Genomic DNA, 24,919 nt, shown 5'->3' with positions numbered 1-24,919 from the left:
AAATAAACAGGCTTCTAAAACATTATAAGGCCTTGCTGTGGAATACAAGCCATGTGCCATATTTGTCCACATTCCATTAAGCTCACTTTCTGTTTTCAGCTGGGGGTCAAAAGAGGAAGTGCTGAAATACAGAGGAGGAAGGTGGTGTTGCCCAAAGTAATGCACATTGGAAAACATAATCCCAACTATGCATGCAAAGTGATGGGGTCTAAATTAGCTGCTATCATTCAAGAAAGGGATCTTGGGGTCATCGTGGCTAGTTCTCCAAAAATATCTGCTCAATGTGCAGCAGCAGTTAAAAAAAAAGTTCACAGAATCTTAGCAACCATTAGGAAAGGGATAGATAAGACAGAAAATATCATAATGCTACTATATAAATCCATGGGACGCCTACACCTTGAATACTGTGTGCAGTTCTGGTCGTCTCATCTCAAATAAGGTATATTAGAACTGGAAAAAGTACAGAGAAGGGCAACAAAAATGATCAGGGGTATGGAACAACTTCTATATGAGACAAGATTAAAAAGACTGGGACTGTTCATCTTAGGAAAGAGATGACTAAGGGGAGATATGTTCGAGGTCTATAAAATCCTGAATGTTGCGGAGAAAAAGTGTTATTTATCCCTTCACATCATTTGGGGTCACCCAATGAAATTAATAGGTCACAGGTTTAAAACAAACATAAGGAAGTACTTCTTCACACAATGTACAATCAATCTAGGGAAATCGTTGCCAGAGGAGATGTTGTGAAGGCCAAAAGTATAATTGGGTTCAAAAAAGAATTAGAGAAGTTCATGGAGGATAGGTCCATTAATGGCTATTAACCAAGATGGCCAGGGACACAACCCCCTGCTAAACCTCTAACTGCCAGAAACTGTGACTGGATGACAGGGGAATAGATCAATTGATAAATTGCCCTGTTCTGTTCACTCCATCTGAATCATCTGGCACTGGCCATTGTCAGAAGACAGGATCCTGGGGTAGGTGGACCCACTGGTCTGACTCAGTGTGACCATTCTTACGTTTTTAAGAGTCTAGGGTTCTGGTTTTAGATTGCATGCTCTTTGGGGAAAGTGACTCTCTCTCTCTTTTTGTTGGGAAACGGATCTTGCACATTTTGGGTGCTAATTGAATCTATACCATCAGCATCATCATTAATCCTCCTGGCATGAGGAGAAGTCGGAAGTTCTAGGAACCAAGAAAACTGCCTGTCCTGAGACATCAAGCCAGACATTGGAGACTAGAAATGTTTTAAGGAATAGTTGTTTGGTTGCTTGACTGAACCAAATGTCTCAACTTTTAGAGTGGAGATGGTTTCAAGTCCCATCATTGGGATCCAGGTCAGAACTTCCCCAAAGTTAGGAGATATTTGGATCTGGCATTTTGATTCAGGCATGTTTCAACTTCAGAGGTGTAGCCACTGCTAGTATGGTACCTGTATAGTCACTGTCGGTAGAAGAAGCGGGAGACTATATGGTCTTCTACCAACCTTCTAAATCCCCATGAAATTCTGTCTCCATAAGGAGCTCTAAATATTATAGCTATGTTTGGTAAAGCTCCATCAGAAAGGAAGGTCAAATACAGCACAATGTGTAAGTAAGGAAATCTTCAGGAGGAAAAGTGAACAGTTTGGTGCATTCACTTGAGTTTCTGTCTAGCTTCTCATCACAGCACTATGCCAGGGCTTTTGAAGGAAATGAAATGCTAAATTAGCCTTTAGTAGCTTTATTATGTAACAGTACATTGTAGCATATGGAATGGAGTAACAGCATCTATTGCATGTGTAATGTTATTGCTAGTGACTCACTCATACTCTAAATACAGTCATGGTGTAGATGGCTCTGCTTCCTTTAGTCAGTTATTTCATCTAATGTAACATGCTATTGTCTCGACTGCTTATATGTATGCTTTAACCCTCGGTTAATTAGCTAGTCCAGAATATGGTAGCATCTGCCCACCCTTTGGAAATTTCAAATGTTTCCAGTGATTCCCGCCAATCCTCCTGCATGGTTTCAGTGCTCTTTTTTTCTTTCTCTCTCCCCATAGCTGTGCAGTCTATGCATACCCTAAATGACCAGCTCTCGCATTTTATCGTGAACAAGTCAAAAATGCTGGATGAGGACAAAGATGCTTTCTTGCCCAGTGAAAAAGAGTCTCTGAAAAATTCCATGATGCTGATGAGACACCTCTTAATGGATGCACAGGTATGAAATCAATAAGCTTGTATCTGTTAAGACACCCGGGAGTGCACATTGCACAGATCCAAAGGCTGTGCTTCATTTATATGGCAGGTTTAAGCTATGAAAAAAATGTCAGTCCCCTACGTTTGTTTGACACTGACTTAGACCACTGAAATTCACAGCCATGGCAAGGACATATTGGTTCAGAGACTATTGGGATTCTAATGGGCCAGCATGTTGGATTTAGGATTGGAAATTACTTTAAAATCACAGAAGAAAATGGAGTAATTTACCTGTCAATGGTAATCTAGCATTTCTTCTATGAAAGTGAAAATCAGTTTGCTATTGAACATCTGTGCTGAATGCCAGTTTAAGGGTGGCAGGCACATAACATAATTGCTTGGTTTAGCTATGCTCCAGACTGTGACTTGCACATGAACTCATGACTTTTCAGATGTTTCATTGCAACTTTTCACCTTAGAACATAAGAATTTCTCAGAAAGTCTGTGCACAGTAAATATATCCCAGGCTAATTCCCTCTAAATATAAGAAACTTCTGAAAATATTCAATATATTTTTAAACTCCCTTTGAAGCTTTACAAATATATCTTCAAATGAAAAAGGCATCCGATGTTGGGTGGCTCTTTGAAAACACAACAGTCTCCCTTCCCTTTTGTCTAAGCCCTAAATTCTGGATCTGCTACCAAGAAGGCCTCTGATTGTTCATAACATTTGTGCATTTTATCTTCACCTTTGATGTGTACAGGATACTCAGCATTTATATAGCGTGGGCGATGTAGGCACCCCAAGTTATGCCAGTCCTTTCATTCCTGTTCACCACATCCTCTGTTCAGACTGACAATGACTAACTTCGCTCAGCTGTGCCAGTCGGTGACTGCCAGTAACAGAAATGAAAGGAGTATTCTGGGCCTGCGACGCTCCATTTGAAACCCCTAACAAGAAAAGGAAACACAGAACTGTTTGCAAAATAAAAGAGGAGGAAATTATTCCGGCACAGATTAGCTGCATTGTGTGCAAAATCCTCTCAGCCGGGGCTTTTCCTCATCACTATTCCACGGCTAACCCTGTATTGCCAGTGGGAATACCTACATGGGTTGCTGCAGATAGTGTACAAACATGATTACCCAAACCTCAGTTAACCAAACTGTTCACTTACTCCAGCGCACTCTGTGGACCCGTTTCCTGTGACTTGCTTTTACAAGTACTTAAATGGGAAACGTAAATAGAAAAAACTACTCTTTTCATGTATTACTCCCATAGCCTTTCACTTGGAACCTGGTGGTTATCTGAGCAAACACATCTCTCTCTCCGTTAAAGCCCTTTGGTCTTAATTAGTTTAGCTAATCGAGCTTTCGTTATACAGAAAAGATGGGCTGGAAATCTCTGGTAGCAATAATGCGCCTATTTTAGTGCTGAATACATTTCTATGTAGAGTTGGGCCTACGCATTCAGATGTGCGCCACATATGCCCCCATGGCTTTAGTATGCTCCGTTCTTGGAGTAAAGGGAGGAGGGAATGGCAAAAAAGTCAGAACCATTCCCAAGCTGCAAAAGTCCTCCTTCGCCATCCAACAAGCATCTCCAACTCAGCCAGTATTGGATCCCTCCCAGCTGTGTGGGTTATGGATGATCTGCTTGAGGGCCTTCACATCTAACTTTGTGCAGGACTCCACAAAATGTGCCCGTGGCTCTGTTTCTGTGACCGAAGTAGTGTTGTGGAGGAGAGGACAAATTTTACTAACGATTGGAACTGCAGGGAACTTTTGTGCAGAACCAGACACACAGCAAGGACTCCATTCTGGGAGTCCTAACATAAAGCATGTGGAGAACAGTGGACAAGTTCCATGCCTTCATTTTAGCCCTTCAAAGATAGATTTAGTTTCACAGCTGCGATTGTTCAAAAATACCTGCTGTTAATGAGGCACCAGCAGAAACTGCAGCCCCCAGAATGCCACGTGGGCCTGGGAAACTCCACCTTTTGCTAGAAGAAGGGATCTTACTGGGGAGGGTCAGAAAGGAGCATGCTCACTGAGTTCTCAGTTTGTTAACAAGGGATGAAGCTGCGTTTGGGACTGTTTTTCTTGAGGGTTCAGTGCTCAAATGCAATACCGCACCCCTTTGGCAAAGGCACTTCCACTTTATGCCTCAGACTCCTTACCTTAACTTATGCAAATATCACTTAGAAGTCAAACTAGGAGGCCAGAGAAATGAAAGACACGAAGGGTTACATTTTGCCATTCAGTTGCACAAATGTAGCTCCCATTGCAGTTAAAAGTAGTGTCAGCGGTAGCCAGGTATGGACATCCAAGAACAGATAGGAGCTCTCATGACATCTGCATATTGCAGATAAAATAAATATATAGAGACCAAAAAAGAAGAAGAAAGGACCTGCTGATAAGCCGCTTTTATAGAAACTTCTTTTGAGCACCCGAGAATTGGTTTATTGCCTATCATTTGCCCTGAATGCATATTAATGCTGCCTATGATACTCTGCCTGATTAAGGAAACACTAATAACAATGGGGAAAATGTCAAGAGCGTTTGTGTCCTCATAATGCATCTGGAACACTTCCCAGGCAGTGCTGGACATTGTTTGCCTTGGATTTTAAAGTTGGAAGGATGACAAAATGGGAGGTGGTAATGATGATTAAAAGGATGGAACAGGCGAGGTGACAACTTCAGATACTTAAAAACCAACAACCACCCTGCGGGGAATCAAAAATCATGATGTTGGCAGCGAACTACATAAATAGGAACATCACCTCCAGTATGTGCATATCAGATATGGAGTAAACACAAGTGCAGGGTGCCCTGTAGTCCTCATTACCTGGGAGGGAAAAAAAAATCACCAATGTAATTATTTTCATTTCTTTGATGAGATCTCCTTTTCCTTCCGTATTGGTATTATTTCTTTATACTATAACGGGGCTGGGAAGCCCCAGAGGCCCATTGTGCTAGGCACTGCACATATAGTAAGAGACAGCTCCTGCCCTGAAGAACCCACCATGTAAACAGACAAATAAAAGGGTGGGAAAAGTAACTATTTTCATCCATATTGTAGAGATGGAAAACAGCCAGGATGAGAGGAAGCCTGATCCAACAGCTTGGTTACTAACCTGGGACTTGAGACCGGGGTTCAATTCCCTGCTCCAGCACCGACTTCCTCTGTGACCTTGGGCAAGTCACTTAGTGTCTCTGTGCCTCAGTTCCCCACTAGTAAAATAGTGCTGTCCTCGCGAGGATAAATACATTCAAGATTGTGAGATGCTCAGATGCAAGAGTAATGTGGGCCAAGTAAGTACCATCTGTGCCCCACTAACAACAATGTAGGTGAAATGGGACTACGCTCTGGAGTGAACTCACACATGAAAATGATAAAAGACAAAAACACTATGTGGTCTGTGAGGGAACACTTTTCACAGAGCAGTCCCTCTATATCTGACCTCTCATCCTCAAAAGAACCCTGCACAACACTTCTAAAAGAAGAGCCTGGGAGCTTAAATTCATAACTTTGCTAGACACTAAAAATGATGGACTGAATCAAGAGGCTGGATTTAGAGTTTATTACAACAGTCTATGACCCATTAACTGCCTCCCCCAGCTTCTTTTTCTCCTTTCCCCGCTATGACTGGAGAAGTGTTAATGGACCAGCTTACCTTGAATGGTTTCTTGAAACATGTGTTAATGACTTACGCTAAACAATCTGTTCCACCTGGTATTTAGCGGTGACACTCTGAGTAGATCTCCCAGACCTGAAGAAGAGCTCTTTGTAAGCACGAAAGGTTGTGGGCTACTCTACCCCGGCCACACTGAAGTGCCGCCGCAGCACTTTAACATGGCTTGTGCAGTCATGGCAGAGCGCTGGGAGAGAGATCTTCCAGCGCTCTAAAAACACCACCTCCATGAGAGGTGTAGCTACCGGCGCGGGGCGCTGTCTACGCTGGTGCTTTACAGCGCTGAAATTTGCTGCCCTCAGGGGGGTGTTTTTTCACCCACCCCCCCGAGGGAGAAGTTGCAACGCTGTAAAATGCCAGTATAGACAAGCCCTAAGCCTCTCACCACCAGAAGTTGCTCCAATAAAAGATAATTACCTCACCCACCTTCCGTCTCTAATATCTTGGAACCAACATGGCTACAACAACACTGCATCCATAGATAGAGACGGGGGGCTTGCCTACACTGGCACTTTGCAGCGTGGCCACTTTCTCGCGCAGGGGGGTGAAAAACCAGTTCTCTCCCAGCACTCTGCTGCGACTACACAAGCCACATTAAAGCGCTGTCACAGCAGTGCTTTGACGTTGCCGGTGTAGACTAGCCCTAAGGATAACATTTTCAAAAGCCACTTAGGCATCCAGGACTTAGCCTGAGAGATTTAGGAGCTTAACATTTTCAAAGCACCTAAGTGACTTGCACAGAGTCAGAGCTAGGAATTGAACCCTGATCTCTTGAATTCGAGTGCAGCACTGTAACCACAAGGTCATTGTCTCCCTATTTGGCCTTCAAGCTGGTCTTTCTTAGGCTTGCTCTTTTTTTTTTTTTTTTTGGTTCTCTCAGGAGCATTTTACTTGTACATTCAGTTTAATGTTGGTCCCTTCCTTCTCAAAGTCTCATGCCCTTTCATCCTAACTCTCTTGGCATGGGCCTGCCTGTTGTCTGGCAGGTAATTCAAGGAGAGAACATCCAGCCTGAACTTTTGGAGGCCATTAGCTGGGCAATTAACCTACCTGTACTGAGTGATTTTTCAGCTTCTCACAACAGTGGGCAGTGGGGATTCCTCAGTTCCATGAGACTATTAAAAACAGCATGATTTAAACACAGACCTTGGTTGTTTAAAGCTTGCAGAGCTTCAGTTGCAGGTGAATTTTCTCAGAACTTAGATTCCTAGCTAATTCGGGAACTGTGATTTCAGACCACATCAGGCAGTGGAGAGATGTGGTCCAAGCCTAGAACTGGGATCTTCTGAATTCTAAGCCTGTCTTTTCTTAATTCTATGGCTTTAGCTAAATCACATAACTTCTCTATGCCTTAAATTTATGTACCTACTTGGTGGGTTTTGAGATCAGTTCGCTAGGCATTGAATTTATGCATACTAACAGGCATTTCTTCTTCTTCTTAGCTGACAATCTAAAGAGTGAAAGGAAATAGCATTGCCCTCCATTTCCAGATGTGAAACCAAGGCACAGAGAGACAAAGTGACTTGCCCAAGGTCACACAGGGATTTTATGGCAGAGCCAGGCACTAAATCCAAATATCCTGAGTCGTAGTCCAGTGGCTTCCCTGCAAGACCATCTTTTATTCCTCCCTTTGGGGGGGGACTCTGAAAAATACTGTTTCTTTCCCTGCCAGTTTTATACATTTACATTTAACCATCACTGATACTCCTACCCCAGTCTTTGCAATACTGGAGTACAAGCAAATAATACTTTCTTACTTTCCTTCCTTGCATCATTGTATTAGTTACCATGTCAGCATTGCTGCAAGACTAGAATTTGCTAGTTAACTTGCACTCCTTTATCTGGATTATTGGCAATAGCAGAGGGCAAAAAGAATCATTCATAAATTGTAGCTTGCTTGCTTTCTTGTTTGCATACTTTCTTTCCCTTCTAATAGCTTATCTTACAGAATGCTGACAATTTTTCTTTCTTCTCCTTAAAATGTAAGTTGACTATAGACTAGTGCTTGTGAAATATACCAGATTGATAGCACTGGAGGTGGAGTTCCCTAGTCATCCAAAGAAGAGCAGATTCAACACAGGCCAAAGCATTGCTTGCTTCCTCAGACTGCTGTGCTAATGTGCATTAACTGGAGCTCGGCAACATTTTTCAGCCAAAACTTTTTCAGTGAAACATGCAGATTTGTCGACTTTGAAAAGTTTTGCGAATTCATGTCAGTTTTGCTGAATTGTTCATTAAAGAAAAAAATCGGTTTCGTACTGACATTTTCAAAACAAAACGTTTGTTTTTCAGTTTGAAACAACTTTATGTTTCAATGTTTCTTTTAATTTTACTTCTTAAAATTAAAATAAGTTTTAAAGTACTTGAAATTAAAATGAAACACTTCATTTCAGGTTGAAAGAAATATTATATTCTGAAACAAATTATTTTTACTTTTTGATTTGCTGGAAAATTTCATTTTCAGCCTGACCCAAAATATTTTTTTTTTGACCTTTGGAAACTGCCAACGAACTTAAAATTTAGTTTTTTGCTCAGCTCTGAACCCTTAACCCTGTTTGAAAAGCCCCACCTCTCGAGGTGAAAGGATAATTTATTCTAAGTCTGCATCCTTGTCCTCTCTGTTGAATCTTCCTGCCGTGGGCCAATTGATAGGATGGGTTTTATTAATCCACTGAAAACTGGAATGAGACCAGATGGCAACAGCTATTGATTTATTGGGATTAGAACCAACGACCTACAGCTGAAAAGGGTTATATGGTTCTCATGGGTGACTTTAATTTTCCTGATATCTGCTGGGAGAGCAATACAGCGGTGCATAGACAATCCAGGAAGTTTTTGGAAAGCGTAGGGGACAATTTCCTGGTGCAAGTGCTAGAGGAGCCAACTGGGGGGGAGCTTTTCTTGACCTGCTGCTCACAAACCGGGAAGAATTAGTGGGGGAAGCAAAAGTGGATGGGAATCTGGGAGGCAGTGACCATGAGTTGGTTGAGTTCAGGATCCTGACACAGGGAAGAAAGGTAAGCAGCAGGATACAGAACCTGGACTTCAGGAAAGCAGACTTCGACTCCCTCAGGGAACGGATGGCCAGGATCCCCTGGGGGACTAACATGAAGGGGAAAGGAGTCCAGGAGAGCTGGCTGTATTTCAAGGAATCCCTGTTGAGGTTACAGGGACAAACCATCCCGATGTGTCAAAAGAATAGTAAATATGGCAGGCGACCAGCTTGGCTTAATGGTGAAATCCTAGCGGATCTTAAACATAAAAAAGAAGCTTACAAGAAGTGGAAGGTTGGACATATGACCAGGGAAGAGTATAAAAATATTGCTCGGGCATGTAGGAATGAAATCAGGAGGGCCAAATCGCACCTGGAGCTGCAGCTAGCAAGAGATGTCAAGAGTAACAAGAAGGGTTTCTTCAGGTATATTGGCAACAAGAAGAAAGCCAAGGAAAGTGTGGGCCCCTTACTGAATGAGGGAGGCAACCTAATGACAGAGGATGTGGAAAAAGCGAATGTACTCAATGCTTTTTTTGCCTCTGTCTTCACTAACAAGGTCAGCTCCAGACTGCTGTGCTGGGCATCACAGCATGGGGAGTAGATGGCCAGCCCTCAGTGGAGAAAGAGGTGGTTAGGGACTATTTAGAAAAGCTGGACGTGCACAAGTCCATGGGGCCGGACGCGTTGCATCTGAGAGTGCTAAAGGAATTGGCGGCTGTGATTGCAGAGCCATTGGCCATTATCTTTGAAAACTCGTGGCGAATGGGGGAAGTCCCAGATGACTGGAAAAAAGCTAATGTAGTGCCAATCTTTAAAAAAGGGAAGAAGGAGGATCCTGGGAACTACAGGCCAGTCAGCCTCACCTCAGTCCCCGGAAAAATCATGGAGCAGGTCCTCAAGGAATTTATCCTGAAGCACTTACATGAGAGGAAAGTGATCAGGAACAGTCAGCATGGATTCACCAAGGGAAGGTCATGCCTGACTAATCTAATCGCCTTCTATGATGAGATTACTGGTTCTGTGGATGAAGGGAAAGCAGTGGATGTATTGTTTCTTGACTTTAGCAAAGCTTTTGACATGGTCTCCCACAGTATTCTTGTCAGCAAGTTAAAGAAGTATGGGCTGGATGAATGCACTATAAGGTGGGTAGAAAGCTGGCTAGATTGTCGAGCTCAACGGGTAGTGGTCAATGGCTCCATGTCTAGCTGGCAGCCGGTGTCAAGTGGAGTGCCCCAGGGGTCGGTCCTGGGGCCGGTTTTGTTCAATATCTTCATAAATGATCTGGAGGATGGTGTGTATTGCACTCTCAGCAAATTTGCGGATGATACTAAACTAAGAGGAGTGGTAGATATGCTGGAGGGCAGGGATAGGATACAGAGGGACCTAGACAAATTGGAGGATTGGGGCCAAAAGAAATTTGATGAGGTTCAATAAGGTTAAGTGCAGGGTCCTGCACTTAGGACGGAAGAACCCTATGCACCGCTACAGACTAGGGACCGAATGGCTAGGCAGCAGTTCTGCGGAAAAGGACCTAGGGGTGACAGTGGACGAGAAGCTGGATATGAATCAGCAGTGTGCCCTTGTTGCCAAGAAGGCCAATGGCATTTTGGGATGTATAAGTAGGGGCATAGCGAGCAGATCGAGGGACGTGATCGTTCCCCTCTATTCGACATTGGTGAGGCCTCATCTGGAGTACTGTGTCCAGTTTTGGGCCCCACACTACAAGAAGGATGTGGATAAATTGGAGAGAGTCCAGCGAAGGGCAACAAAAATGATTAGGGGATGGGAACACATGACTTATGAGGAGAGGCTGAGGGAACTGGAATTGTTTAGTCTGCAGAAGAGAAGAATGAGGGGGGATTTGATAGCTGCTTTCAACTACCTGAAAGGGGGTTCCAAAGAGGATGGCTCTAGACTGTTCTCAGTGGTAGCAGATGACAGAACAAGGAGTAATGGTCTCAAGTTGCAGTGGGGGAGATTTAGGTTGGATATTAGGAAAAACTTTTTCACCAGGAGGGTGGTGAAACACTGGAATGCGTTACCTAGGGAGGTGGTAGAATCTCCTTCCTTAGAAGTTTTTAAGGTCAGGCTTGACAAAGCCCTGGCTGGGATGATTTAATTGGGGATTGGTCCTGCTTTGGGCAGGGGATTGGACTAGATGACCTCCTGAGGTCCCTTCCAACCCTGATATTCTATGATTCTATATCCCGGTCCCAGTACCCTAGTACCAAACATCCAGAGAGGCATGTTTACAAGCACCAGTGATAAGAATGGAAATCCCCATCAATCCCATGGAGCAACCATGAGAGGAAGAGATCAAACACACTCTACTTCCCTTCCTTCCATCCTCCCAGCAAGAAGCTGCTGGGCCAAGGATCAGAGCAGACCCTTCTTCACAGCAATTCAGGAAGTAGAGGTGTGACTGCCTTGTGAATCTCTGCAGTTCAGTTGTTCTCTAGAGGCCTGATTCAAAGCCCACTGAAGTCAATGGGAATATTTCCATTTATCTCAGTGGGCTTTGGATCAGCTCCTGTCTCTCTGAGTCTAAGTATCATCTGTCCTATGGTAATATATTCATTTGTTTGGGCCATTCCAAGGCTGTATGAAAGGTGATTTCAAACGTAAGGGACATGACTGCTGGTATTCTGTTGTTATCAGATAGTTATTTCTAATGTACGTGTCACCTCAAATTTTATTTATATATGAGATATAAATTAATAAATACCTCCCATACTCTAGCTTCATAAGTAAGTCAACGGCCCCAGAAAATAGGGCTGGCTGTAGCTGCAACCTAGTATCCAATCAGCTGCCGGGTCTCCTAAAGCTAAACCTAGCTCAGTCAAGCCTTGTGGGGAACGCTTCTTGGGCCTGAGAAATTGCAGTCATATGAAGGCTATGTATAAAAGACAAAAATCCACCTGGCACTTTATTTAATTGGGCTTACAGGAAATAATGGGAAGCAGTTATCAATCTTCATAAAGGGAAATGCACAATAGCCACAGTGCATCAAAGGACATTCTGCCTCATTCTGTTAGCATTCAGAAACCAGCCTCCTCAAAATGCAGTGCCTTTTTACTCATTCAGACCACAGGAAGGAGAATCTAACAATGGGTACCACTGAGCAGCAGCAGCTGGAATGTACTCAGGCTGGCGACGTAGGCACCCACAAGTAACTGGTGAGAAGATTTAATGTGGACGATCGGCATCCAGGTTAGCCTCACCCAGGTGTGAGCAGCCGCACTGCAAAGCCCTTCCTGGGTTACTGTGTCCTCACTGGGGTAGCTGTCACCCATGTGAGGGTCGCTAGGACATCTGGGAGAACATCCCCTGGTTCTTTGTGCTGTAATAAGTTGAGCCGCTCTGATTGTTTCCCAATGAATTGTGGATGAACTTGTCTGTTCTTCTGAGTACATAGGGAGAATTGTAGGAAGGCAGTGGAGGATTATTAGCACTTAGGTGGTTTACTCTGCATCCTCACTGCAAAGTGACTGGCTTATGCCCATGTGAAAACCCCACTCAGACGTTAGCCTAGAGCTCAAGCTGGGCCAGCTAGTTGAAAGCACCAAACTTGGGTCAGAGGCTTGTGTGTGTGAATGGGAGAGGGGGTTAGGGACAACATCCAAGTACAAGCCCAGATGAATTCTACAGTGAAGACATACCCTCACTGCCCTTTAGGTTTTTTTATTCTTTAGTTCAGGAGTACAGGCTCCTGCTTTTAGGTCAAGAGGTTCCAGGTTCAATCCCTGCAGGCAACTCATCTAGCCGGATTGTCACATTGGGATCGGTCTCTTCGTAACTTGTCCATTGCCCCCACTTCACCCCAGCACAACCTCATCCCCACCTACCTGATGCATTGTGAGCTGCAGCGTTAAACTTTGCACAAATGTTTCCCAAATTGCATTGTGTTGAGAGGGACTCCAAGGGGACCTTAGAGCCTAACTAATCAAAATTAGGGCCAAACCAGCAAGAATAAGAAAGCACGCTACATACAAGAGGAGATACTTGCAATGCCAAGTGGCAGCAGGGAAGGGAAGAGAAGGATGCTTTGCATTGCTTTTCTGCTCACTGTTTCCTGCAGCAAGAGGGAAGCTCTCGCAGAAAAAGCTGGCAGTTTTTGAGGTCACCTCTGTGTAAGTGCAGAACACAGAGATGGGGTTAAAGTGGAATCCACTCTCCCATCTGCAGTGGGGATCTCTCGCATGCAGGTTGGGGCTCTCCCTTGCATATTCTGCACTCGTCCTGCCTCCGGACATTTCACGGATGTCAACTGAAATTGGACTTGCTAGACGAGTGCAGAAGAGGCAATGGAAGCAGTGCAGGCTGGCCAGGAGTCCCTTGGCCACTCAGCACATTGATAAGCCTGGAGTCCCAAGTCTGCTCTGCCAACAGTGCTAAGCAAAGTTCCAGAGAATGCATTGTATGCAGAGTGTCAACTCAAATTCAGCCTAGGGTAGGTAGTGACTAAATTAAAGTCATTACAGTCTGCGGGGCTGTCTCTCGACCCATCCGCATCCCACCAGACAGGATTTCCCCACCACAAAGACCTCCATTAAAAACAGTCCCTCGCTGACCTGGCACTTTAACTGTCAGCCTCAGCAGAGAAGACAATGGGCTTTGGGAAGGCAGCTACAGTCTCACCCCCTTTCTTCAGGTCAGTGTGGCTTTCTGGCTGCCTATACTTGGGGCCTGTTTTGCAGATAAATAGAGGATTTCAGCAGCCCACACTGACAGCCTTGCACTTAAAGGAACTAAGTTTCCTTAAACAATGCTTAAGAAGTAATCGCTTTAGCTAGTGGCCCTTAAGGAGCCAACAGGAGATTGAAATAGTGTAATATGAACTAAAAGCTGCAATATAATGCACTCACATAGTGCTGGTGCATAAAAACAGATAAAGTAAAAAGATGCATCTTGCCTGTATGACACATCCCATCCTCCATATAGTATGGGAATGAATAAACAAGTTCATATCTGCTAGACTATCCAATGCGTGATGTTATCTCATAGATATGACCTTCTATGATAGATTGTCATTGTTGTCAATCACTTCTGGCATCCCTATTACGTTTGGAAGGGATGTTTGCTCTGCATATGTTGTTTTATAATCCTCTGAGGTGGAATATCATAGTCTGGCAGTGTTTTTTGCTCTGACGTTTTCCTAAGCAAGATTTATTGCTTCCAAGACAGGTGTGACTTGAATCTGTTATGTCTTCCCCAGTCAAACTTTAAACCAGCCGCCAGCTTTGCCGAAACTATTATTTCTACTAGACTCTTTTCTGTTAAGTGATATTGGAAGGGCCTTAAGTAGTGTGGAACAGAAGGTACAAAAGGTCTACAGGGTGAGACATATGGATCAGATCTACCCTAGCAGTTTGCCAAAGCAATTTTTCTAACGAGTTGAAAATGTGCATCCAGCTCATGGAAGTAGACTAGAGGTTAGGCTAATATTTTCTTTCATATGAAGGTATGTATGTAAAACAAAAGGTTTTACTCCCAGATCCCTGACCTTTAAATTCCAAACTTTGCTTAAGTCCTGAGCCTCTAACCACCTTGTAAAGAGTTTAATGGATTGTAGTTGCCTATAAGCTCTTCGGGGCAAGAATTGTTTGGGTTTTTTTACTCTGTCAGCATAGTGCCCAGCACAATGGTGTCCTGATTCTGTTTGTCAGAAGCTGGGAATTGGTGACAGGGGATGGATCACTTGATGATTACCTGTTCTGTTCATTCCCTCTGAAGCACCTGGCATTGGCCACTGTTGGAAGATAGGATACTGGGCTGGATGGACCATTGGTCCCAGTATGGCCTATAATTATGTTCTTGACTGGGGCCCTGTATGTGCTACTATAATAGAAATAAACAGGAACAGTAATAGGGACTGTCTTTTAGTTCTGGATTTTTGTACCGTGTCTAGCTCAGGTGGGGTCCCAGACAATGGCTAGAGCTCCTAGCCACTATGGTGATAAAAATAATACATAATAATAATGGTTTTAGTAACCTTATGGAGTACGTGGCTCAGATGTAATTGGAGTCTCACTGTTTACTCACTCATAGACTCATAGATATTAAGGTCAGAAGGGACTATTATGATCATCTAGTCTGACCTCCTGCACCATGCAGGCCACAGAATCTCACCCACACACTCCAGCAATAAACCTCTCACCTATGTCTGAGCTATTGAAGTCCTCAAATCATGGTGTAAAGACTTGAAGGTGCAGAGAATCCTCCAGCCCAGTGACCCATGCCCCATGCTACAGAGGAAGGCGAAAAACCCCCAGGACCTCTTCCAATCTTCCTGACCCCAAATATGGCGATCAGCTGAACCCTGAGCATGTGGGCAAAATTCACCAGCCAGATACCCAGGAAAGAATTCTCTGTAGTAACTCAGATCCCACTCCATCTAACATCCCATCACAGGTCATGGGGCCTATTTACCATGAATAGTTAAAGATCAGTTAATTGCCAAAATCATGTTATCCCATCATACCATCTCCTCCATAAACTTATCAAGTTTAATCTTGAAGCCACATAGGTCTTCCCACTGCTTCCCTTGGAAGGCTATTACAGAACTTCATTCCTCTGATGGTTAGAAACCTTCATCTAATTTCAAGTTTAAACTTCCCGATGGCCAGTTTATATCCATTTGTTCTTGTATCCACATTGGTACTGAGCTTAAATAATTCCTTTCCCTCTCCGATATTTATCCCTCTGATATATTTATAGAGAGCAATCATATCTCACCTCATCCTTCTTTTGGTTAGGCTAAACAAGCCAAGCTCCTTGAGTCTCCTTTCATAAGACAGGTTTTCTGTTCCTCGGATCATCCTAGTAGCCCTTCTCTGTACCTGTTCCAGTTTGAATTCATCCTTCTTAAACATGGGAGACCAGAACTGCGCACAGTGTTCCAGGTGAGGTCTCGCCAGTGCCTTGTGTAAGGCTACTTTTGTAAGTAAGGACTGTCTGCATGAGTAAAGCTTGTGCAGGTTCAGGAAATGCAAAGATTCAAGGGTGAAATTCATTCCCCTGCCCAGGGTCAGCAGAAAGCTTATGTGCAACTTGAGGGCTTGAGTGATGCATCGAGCTTGTGTTGGCCCTCTGAATGGAGGTGAATTTCACTCCCAAGTCAGAAAAGGAAACAGGCCCGGCATTATTTCCAGGCTAAGACTTCTGTGAACAAAATAATGTGGATATAGCACAACAGCAACAGGAGAGAAGCAAAAAAGGGTTCACATTTTACTCGTGTGTTTGGCAGCTGCAGGACTTAGGAAACAATTTGAAGTAAAAATGCCAGCTTCTCTACCAGGCCCTTCTCTATCACCTTCCATCAGTAGATCTCAGAACCGTGTTATGAACATGAATGGATGCGGATGGTGCGGCGGATACCTGTGCTTCTCTCGCCTCTGGACGAGGCCATTGGTACGCTCTTCATGTTCAAATACAAAGCAACGGCAATAGTGCATGCTGATCGATTCGTGGCCATCAACTAGCCCCTCCCATTATTCTCAGGGGAGGTAAGCGGGTGGACGGGGAGTGAATCATCCAAAGGAGGAATTATCCATTGTCGTCAATGGGATCTGCACTCTTGGAAATCTGGCCTTTTCATTTCAGTGCCTAAATGGGAGCTGATCTCTTTTGATACTCTTTCCTCAAGTGTATAGTAGCCTTCCAACATGGTGCTGCTCCATCTCATGTTAAATAATGAGCCAGGTCTTCACTCTTCAGCAGGTGCAAATCAGCACAGCTCCTTTGACTTCTCCAGAGCACACTGATTTATATCAACTGAGGATCCAACCTATAATGTTTTGAAAAATATTTGACTATTTCAATTTGCTTCACCGGGAGTGCGTCTTAAGTCAGATGCCAGTATGTTATCAATATATCATGTAAAGTACGATCTCCTAAAAAGGGGAGAAAAAGCCCTTAAGTTTTAGTGACAGAAAAAGTCCATCTATCCTGCCGTACTTTTAGCTGATCAGCATCCCACCTACTGCTTTTTCATGACTGATACAGCTGTTGCAGAACTGGTCACAGAGCTATTTCATCAACTGACCTTTTGCAAAAATAATTCTGTCTTTTTTTTTTTTTTTTACAAAGATATGTTCTAAGATTTTGTTCAGCAGTTAAATGCTTGCTACCATCTACTCTTCAGTCTTCGAGCAGATAGTTTGAGGAACAAACTCTGATGACCTCTTTGTGGGAGTGGGTCATATTTATACCCGTGGGACTCAAAGTGTGGGTAGAATTGGACCTCGAGTCCACAAATGTACAGTGCCTGGGTACCAAAAATATCCCCTGCCCCCACTAAAGTGTTTAAAAAAAACCCCACAGATGCAGATGCAGAACCACTGATTCCCTGATACTGAGTATTTTGAAAATGTATTTTTAAACTGCGGTGGGGGAGGGAGAACAGGCGGATTTAACTTGGAAAATGACTTATAAAGGAAAGTCATAGAGTTTTGGTCCCTTTGATGTATCCTAATGTATGTATTAGATGCCTTGATCCTGCAGCGATAGTGCTTTAGAAAGGCTGACAGAAAGATTAGCTAGATAATTTATAAATACCCTTTGTTTTGTCCTGACTCACAATTGGTTAAAAAGAATCACGTGGTATAAAATATTGGGTTCTTGCTGTAAAGCTGAGCTCAGTGCATGTATAGCTTTAGTCTACAATAAGCAAACAGGTATTTCCAGTGACACCTCATGTGACTGCAGTCTCACTGATAGCTCCCATGTGCGTGGCCTCTCGATCCCACATCACTGGTTTTGGGACAATGGCCACCTGCTACACTATGGATCTGGGAGACTGTGTAGACCAACTCTGACGGAGAGGTACTCAATGCTCTGCCTCCATTTCACCTGACGTGTACTCACCTGCTGTGGTGCACACTAGGTTTGTCCATCCTGCTCCCAGATTCATAGCTCCCTAGGCCAGAAGGGAACCGCTGCGCAGCCCAGACTCCACTGTGGCAGTGGAATAACACATACTCTGTTGTTTTCAGGAATTCCTGTCGAGAATGTCAGGGGTGAGAAAGTGGTGGTGAGACCATGTGTCCGCCCCAGTGACGGTTACCCTTGCTGGGGTTGGAGGCAGCGATGTCAAAATGTGACCCTGCTGAGGACTATTCTCCGGCTGAATGCTTTACCACCTTTCCCTAATAAAGACACTATTGGAGTGGGTGAGGGGTCCAAGGCAGCTTTAAATATTGAACTGGACCCAAAAAAAGAGGGGGAAATTTCATAAAGAAAGTTTTCATTTTTTTCCTCTTTTTTTCCCCATCAACATTTTGATTTTTAAGCACTATTTTGAGTATGAATGTTGGCCTGCTCTGTAGCGAATCAAAAACACAGGGAAACATTTTTTTTACAACAAGTACCACATATTTTTCCCCATGAAAAGCAGAATTCTGACAATTTTTCATCGGAATTTCAAAACCTCAACATTTTGACCAGCTGTTTAAAAGGGAGAGAGAGAGAGAGAGAGAGCAGGCTGCACATGGAAGGTCTCTGAGGGCAATGGCAGTCATCAAAATAATTCCCTTGAGCGTAGTTTTGGACAATATTGCCACAGTCTTAGGAACTACATATCCCCAGCTTGGGCAATATTTGACTACTATTGCCCTTGGTGTCACTCCATATTTTGCATACAATTGTATTTATATATCTATACATAAGTATAGTAACACAGGCATCTCTGTTTCTATGAAGACAAAATGATTACGTATTTGGAAGTAACCTTGAAAAATAAGCTTGCATTTTTGACATGAATCTTGTCATCTCATTTTCATAAGAAGAAATATTCTAACCCACTTTCAAGCCAGCAGTTCAGATACTAATGCTCCCTGTTAGGCCCCTTCTGAAACAGAGCACAAAAGAATATCTCATCTGTTTGACACATACACACACACACAAAAAGGATAAAACGCAAAGTCAAGCAAGTTTCATCAATGACCATGTTGTACTTAGTGGCATCATTAGTATGTGTTATAGGAGCCAGGTTTGCAAACCATTCCCCTAACAGTGCACCTGCTAACCGCTGCTTCTTTTCTTGAGCTGGGAGAAAGGAAATTGATTGTGGTCTTTCTCTGCTAGTCCAATTTATTTGGGGAATGATATCCTAGATAATAAATTATGATCAAAGTCCTCTTTTTAAAAGCCAGTTGCGTGCTGGAGTATATACTCTGAAGTGCACCAACAAGTACTATATAGGGAATACATATTATTTGCTACCCACAAATGGTGACACTTGGCAATGTACACGGTTCTTTTCATCCAAAGATCCCAAAGCACTTTATAACTTTTAAAAGAGCTGAAGTATCATTTTCCCCTTGAAATGCTACAGTTAAAATTGGGTTCTATCTCCTGTTTCTTGGCTAGCTGCTTGGAAATTAATCAGATTCATTCTTTACAGATGGCCATTTTCCATGCTTCATCCTCAGTCTGAGTGTAAAGTTTTCTAAAAAGTTTGAATGGAATCAGTTCTTCAGTTAGGTGAGACTGGAAAAGCTGTCACTTTCCCCACATGGTCCACATGGAAAAATTGGGGGGTTTGCATAACTCAGTCTTTCCACACAACAGTCATGTCTGAAGCCTAGAAAGCTCAAACCTAGCTGGCTTAAATTGTCGTCCTCGATGAAGGAAAACAATCGGGGTTTGAAGAGAAATCAGTACTTCTGTGAGTGTTTAAATCTGGATTTTTTGCATATGCATGTTAGGGTTGAGGTTTTCAAAGCCATGGTGGGGTTTAGTCACATAGTTAATGGGAGTTGGGTGGCTAACCCTCATACCCAACTTTGCAAATCCCCAGCTAGAACCTCTTTCATCTGGCTTTTTATAGGACTAAAGCTAAAACAATTTGAATCACTGGCCATGCACAGAATTGCTTTAGCAGTAGTTTACCCTGAACTGCCTAAGGCCTAAGATCCAAAGTCTCCCTTTAAGTTCTGAGCACCTTTATCTGTTTTAGGCTTGATTCACCTCTACAGATTCATGGGGGTGCTTTTTCCACCTGTTGTAATCTCCCCTTTGGGCATCCCCCCTTGAGGGAAAACAGCTTTAATTTGTGGCCAGATGCATACAGATCTCTCGGACTTAGCATGAATGAGCTCTAAGGTCCCTAGGCTAAATTCTAAAATAAGACGAAATGGCATATCCAGCCACAACTTTATCCTATTGCAGCGGTTCTCAAACTTCATTGCACCATGACACCCCTCTGACAATAAAAATTACTACATGACCCCACGAGTGGGGACTGAAGCCTGAGCCTGCCCGGGCCCTGCCACCCCAGGTAGGGGGGCCAAAGTCAAAGTCTGAGCCCCACTGCCTAGGGCGAGGAGGGGGACCAAAGCTGAAACCCAAGCACTTCAGCCTCAAGCGGCACCTGTAACTTGAGCCCCACCACTCAGGGCTGAAGCCCTGAGTGGTGGGGCTTAGGCTTCAGCCCCTGGGCCCCAGCAAGTCTAATGCCAACACTGGCGACTCCATTAAAACAGGGTTGCGACCCACTTTGGGGTCTTGACCCACAGTTTGAGAACAGCTGTCCTATTGTGAAGTTAGTCCCACCAGCCACTCTTAGTCCCAACTGCCACTCTTCACCCACTCTAATTCCAACCCCAGAGTGGCTACAGTACGTGAAAGGAGCTCTTGTAATTTATCCAGGGTAGACAGAGCTGTCTAAAAAGTTCATCCGACATTTTATTCCTTTTGACACCAACTCATTTGATTAGCTTCAACCAAGAGAGCGTAGTCAGAATGGGTGTCTTTGTACATTGCTCATTGTTATTTCTTGGCAGGATTGTCATCTGAGGGTCACAGTGGTCATTTAACTACAGCTGTAGCAGTACTGTATGGTAGCCAGCCTCAACTCAGCCCTTCCCTTGAGACTTGTGAGAGAGAGAGAGAGAGAGACATTCTGGATTTGTTGAATGCTTATCCATACAAAACATTACTGTCTGTGTCGCCAAGAGAATCTAAATTCAGCTGGCTTATAACACAAGGATGCATTTTGTCACTAAGGAACTAGCCGTCTCTTCATCACTCTATGTCTCAATTTGTTTCTTGCCTACGTCGTATAGTACGTGTTACTATTTTTAATATGGCTCACGCCACTCTTACAGATCCACACCGTGCTCCCTGGAAAGAGACGTGTACCAGCATGGAGGAGTGTGAGGGAAGTCTTGTAATTCATGAGGCGAGGGCTGAGCTTCAGGAAGAGAACAGATTATAAGGGAAGGTGGGAAAGATGGGGCATGACCCATGATGTGGTCTATGCTAAAGGGAGTGTCATATAGAAGGATATGGGGAAACTACTGTTACACTACAGGGGACTCCTGGAATGCTGCAAAACAGGTCAGATTTTGGGCTATGGACCTGGCACAGAGTAGAGGAGATTGGAGGGGTAGGGCCGGGGAGAATAATGCATTGCTGCTGTGAAGATGGCAAGGAGAAGAATGAGCAATGCAAACCAGGTTCTGCCAGACCCTACAGCAAACTGTTTTCTCTCCGTCTGTATCTTTCTGGCTTTGATTTTCTTGCCCAGGTGAAACAGGCAGAAACTTTTCTTTTAAAAATCTGGGATGAGTCATGACAGAGCTTCCACTGGGGGTAGCAGTGCAGGAACTCAGCTCCTGGCCGCTTCCTATCCATTTTGAGCACTACATCAATATAAACGTTGGATTTTCTTAGCTGCTAACACTAACAGCCAGAGTAAAGGCCTTGGAAGAGAGCAGAATTATATCCAGCCACCATCCCAGCTATTCGTAGAAAAGTGGCAGTGATGAGTTAAGTTGAAGACATGTCAACACAGTGACATCAGTTTGCTGTTGCTTTTATTCTTTGTCACCTGCTTTTTTTTCTCATTTTGTTCTTCTTTGGTGCAGCGACGCAGTTGCTCCTCTTTCCGAGTTAGTTGGAATACCTCCTGGTTACGAGGATTCCATATGGGTCATGACACAATGGTGGCTGAGAAGAGAAGGAAATCAAAACAGGGGAGTATTTGCTAGTGGTAGGAGGACGCGGGAATCAGATCATCCAGATGCCGTTCCCAGCTCTGTCTTTGACTTTGCGATGTAGAAAAGCATTATTATTTCCCTAGTAGCAAGGGGGCTCAGCAAGAAGGATGGCATGGGGGGAGGAAAGGTAAGAGTAGAATGTTGTGTAACATTCCAACACTGCATCAAGGGAAGAAAGAAGACTGCTTCAAAAAGAGCATGAAGAACCTGGCAACTAACAAAACGAGGGTGGGAGGGTTTCTACCATCTGGAATGGAGACATTAGACAGGAAATGTCATGGAGTAGAGGAGCCAGTGTTGCCTCATTTCAACCAATATTTGGGCTTGTGGTCTCCATCATCCTTAAGTATTCTTGGTTTCCAGAAATCTTTCATCCCTGAAGGATAGGATAGTAAGAGTATTGAGGCTGCAAACAAGAATGGGAAATGTCTTTAAAATACTATAGCGGGTATACTGTGTGCCACTGTCCTATAATGGATGGAATCAGAACTACTCATCTGTGTGCCAAAGGTCCTATACTGCGAACAGCTGAGATTCTCCTTCAGCTGAAGTGGAAGGGAACAACATTTTCAGAGCAGGAGGATCTGAATTCCATCCATTGCCATGGTGATGGATGTGGTGGAAATGTCTAGATAGATGACGCTTCATGGTGGCAGTTGGGATCTGTCTGAGTATGCAACAAAGTGGCGACCATATAGTTCTTGGAGGGGGGTGGGAGTAGACATATTTTTGTAGTACAATATCATTATTACTATTTGTTTTGTGGCAGCACCCAGAGGGCCCAAAAACTGAGATCAGGGCCCCATTGAGTTAGACACTATGCAAACACGTATTAAGGGACAATTCCTTTCTCACAGAGCTTACAATCAAAGGAATGCACAGTCATTGAGTGGAGTAATAGAAATGCTTGAGTCTGGTTAGTCTGAGGAGAAACTCTGTTTGCATCCCAGATTTATCCCACCCTCTCTCACAAAAACTCTCACGGTCTGCCGCATATTTAAAGGGGAAGCTTTTCCTAGTGAAGAAGAGGAAACTCAGCAGTGCTGTAGCTCATGAAAGCTTATGCTCAAATAAATTTTTTAGTCTCTAAGGTGCCACAAGTCCTCCTTTTCTTTTTGTGGATACAGACTAACACGGCTGCTACTCTGAAACCTGTCAGCAGTCTGTATCAGTGCAAAGATTAACAAAATCTGGCCCTAAAAATAATTGTCCTGTCATTAGCTTCTGAGCTAAACAGATTATAGGCTGCTGACAGACCTCACCTGATAAGGAAAGAATTAATATTTTTCCGGATCTTATGGCTTGTCTGGCACACATTGGATGTGGGAGTTGGGTTGCTTTGAAACGGAGGCTTTGTAAAATAAATGTATGTGCAACCATTTTATTCCCCCATTGAGTCTAGATTCATTTACAAGAACACAAAGCAAGCCTTCTGAATCAATACTGAATTTATGCCTCAGGGTTGTGTTAAGTAAAGCTGAGTGAATAATTTGTATGGAATAATTTTTCAGTAAATTTCACCTCTTTTTACATTTGCAAATGGTGCATGAGCAGATTGCATTCATTAATCAATATTATTTGCAAAGCAATTTCTTTGTATATTGCTTGGTCTGCAGCCCAGTCACAAGGAGTTTGTTGCAAGTATTTGATATCAAAACTCCAGCTGTTTTGATTGGCCATGTGCAGGGCTTGCTTTTCTTTTACCAGTTATTTGCACTAGTGCAAAGTGGATGCTACTAACTCAGGACAGGAGCACAGTCAGGATGCAGAGCAGTGGAAAATTGGGTCCATGGTATCTTTCTGACGGCACAAGGATGAGTGTTAGAATCAGGTTTCCACTGAGAATGCTTGTGAGTTACAGATTCAAAATTCATTATCAGCAAATATTCACCATCATTGCATAAAATTAGCCTTTTCTGCAAAAGTTCTGGCCAGGCAACTTGTTGGCTAGAATGGTTGCAAAGAGCAAAGACGAGGAATTGAGGGCTGCTTGTTCTTGACTCTGTACAAACAAAATCCATGGATGAAATGCTGATCCCAATGAAATTAATGGCAAAATGTCCTAAGACTTCACTGTGACAAGGACTTTCACTCGTGCCTCTTATAAAGACTTTATAGCTACTATTTATTAGGTTATTTATGGTTACATTTTCCTTTCCCCATTTTATTTAAATTAGTGTCTTTTAATAAATAGAGTTTAGTTTTCCTTTAATTTATAGTCCATGTTACAGTTGCTAATAACATCTAAGTCTCTTTCCTATTCCTAGGTTTTTTTTCTGTCAACCAATCCTAGGTACTTACATGGCCCCCATTACCTTAGTCCGAGTGCCTCACAGCTGTGTAATGTTTTTATGCTCACAACATCCCTGTGAGACAGGGAAGTACTAGTATTCCCATTGTACAGATGGCGAAGTGAAGCACAAAGAGATTAAGTGACTTGCCTAAGGTCACACAAGAAGTATGTCGGACTGAACCCTGGTCTTCTAAGGCCCAAGCTACCACCCTAGCCACTGGACCATCCTTCTCTGTATCTGACTTCCTTTTGTATCACTATGAAGACAGCAGCTCGGCTCATTGCTGAACTCTGTGACCTCCTCATTCCTAAAAGACATTTTGCTTTGATATATTATATAATGAGCACCTATGAACCGCTGGTGGCAAGGAAAGGAGGGGTCTAGGGGCTTGTGTGAAGCTTTTGCCTTTTTCTTTGGGCTCTAGAGAATGTTGAATTCAATGCTTTAATTGGAATTAGAGTTTGGTTTTGACACTGTATGAGAACTGATCAGGCTGGTGTGCTTTGTGCAAGCTCCAAAGAGCTAAAGAATGAGCCTAACTCAAGTAACTAGAACTAGAGCCTAGTGAATAAATAGCAAATAGCAAATGACATACCCCATGAATTTAGCCTCTTTCAACTGCCCCCATTTTTACTTCTCGTTTGAAAATTTTCAACACATTTTGTGTGCCTTTTAAAACCTCTGTATCAATGGTAACTGGCTCTCAGTGAGTATTTTGGAATTTGCTGGTTAGGTGGCATTTGGTGTTGGTTGGT

The 24,919-nt window shown here is 43.4% G+C and overlaps 1 protein-coding gene across 1 annotated transcript in view; it reads left to right on the top strand.

The window, feature by feature from the left end:
- The window catches only part of KAZN (kazrin, periplakin interacting protein), a 738,190-nt gene that overhangs the window by 128,879 nt on the left and 584,392 nt on the right, over positions 1-24,919 (top strand). Inside the window, exon 2 of the mRNA XM_048825097.2 lies at positions 2,047-2,204. Within this exon, the coding sequence (XP_048681054.1) occupies positions 2,047-2,204 (158 nt within the window). The remainder of the gene's footprint in view (positions 1-2,046; positions 2,205-24,919) is intronic.

The sequence above is a fragment of the Caretta caretta genome, chromosome 18 (genome assembly GCF_965140235.1).
Source record: "Caretta caretta isolate rCarCar2 chromosome 18, rCarCar1.hap1, whole genome shotgun sequence".
Taxonomy (NCBI): domain Eukaryota; kingdom Metazoa; phylum Chordata; order Testudines; family Cheloniidae; genus Caretta; species Caretta caretta.
The sequence above is the reverse complement of the archived record's forward strand: the minus strand, read 5'-3'. Positions and strand labels throughout refer to the sequence as shown.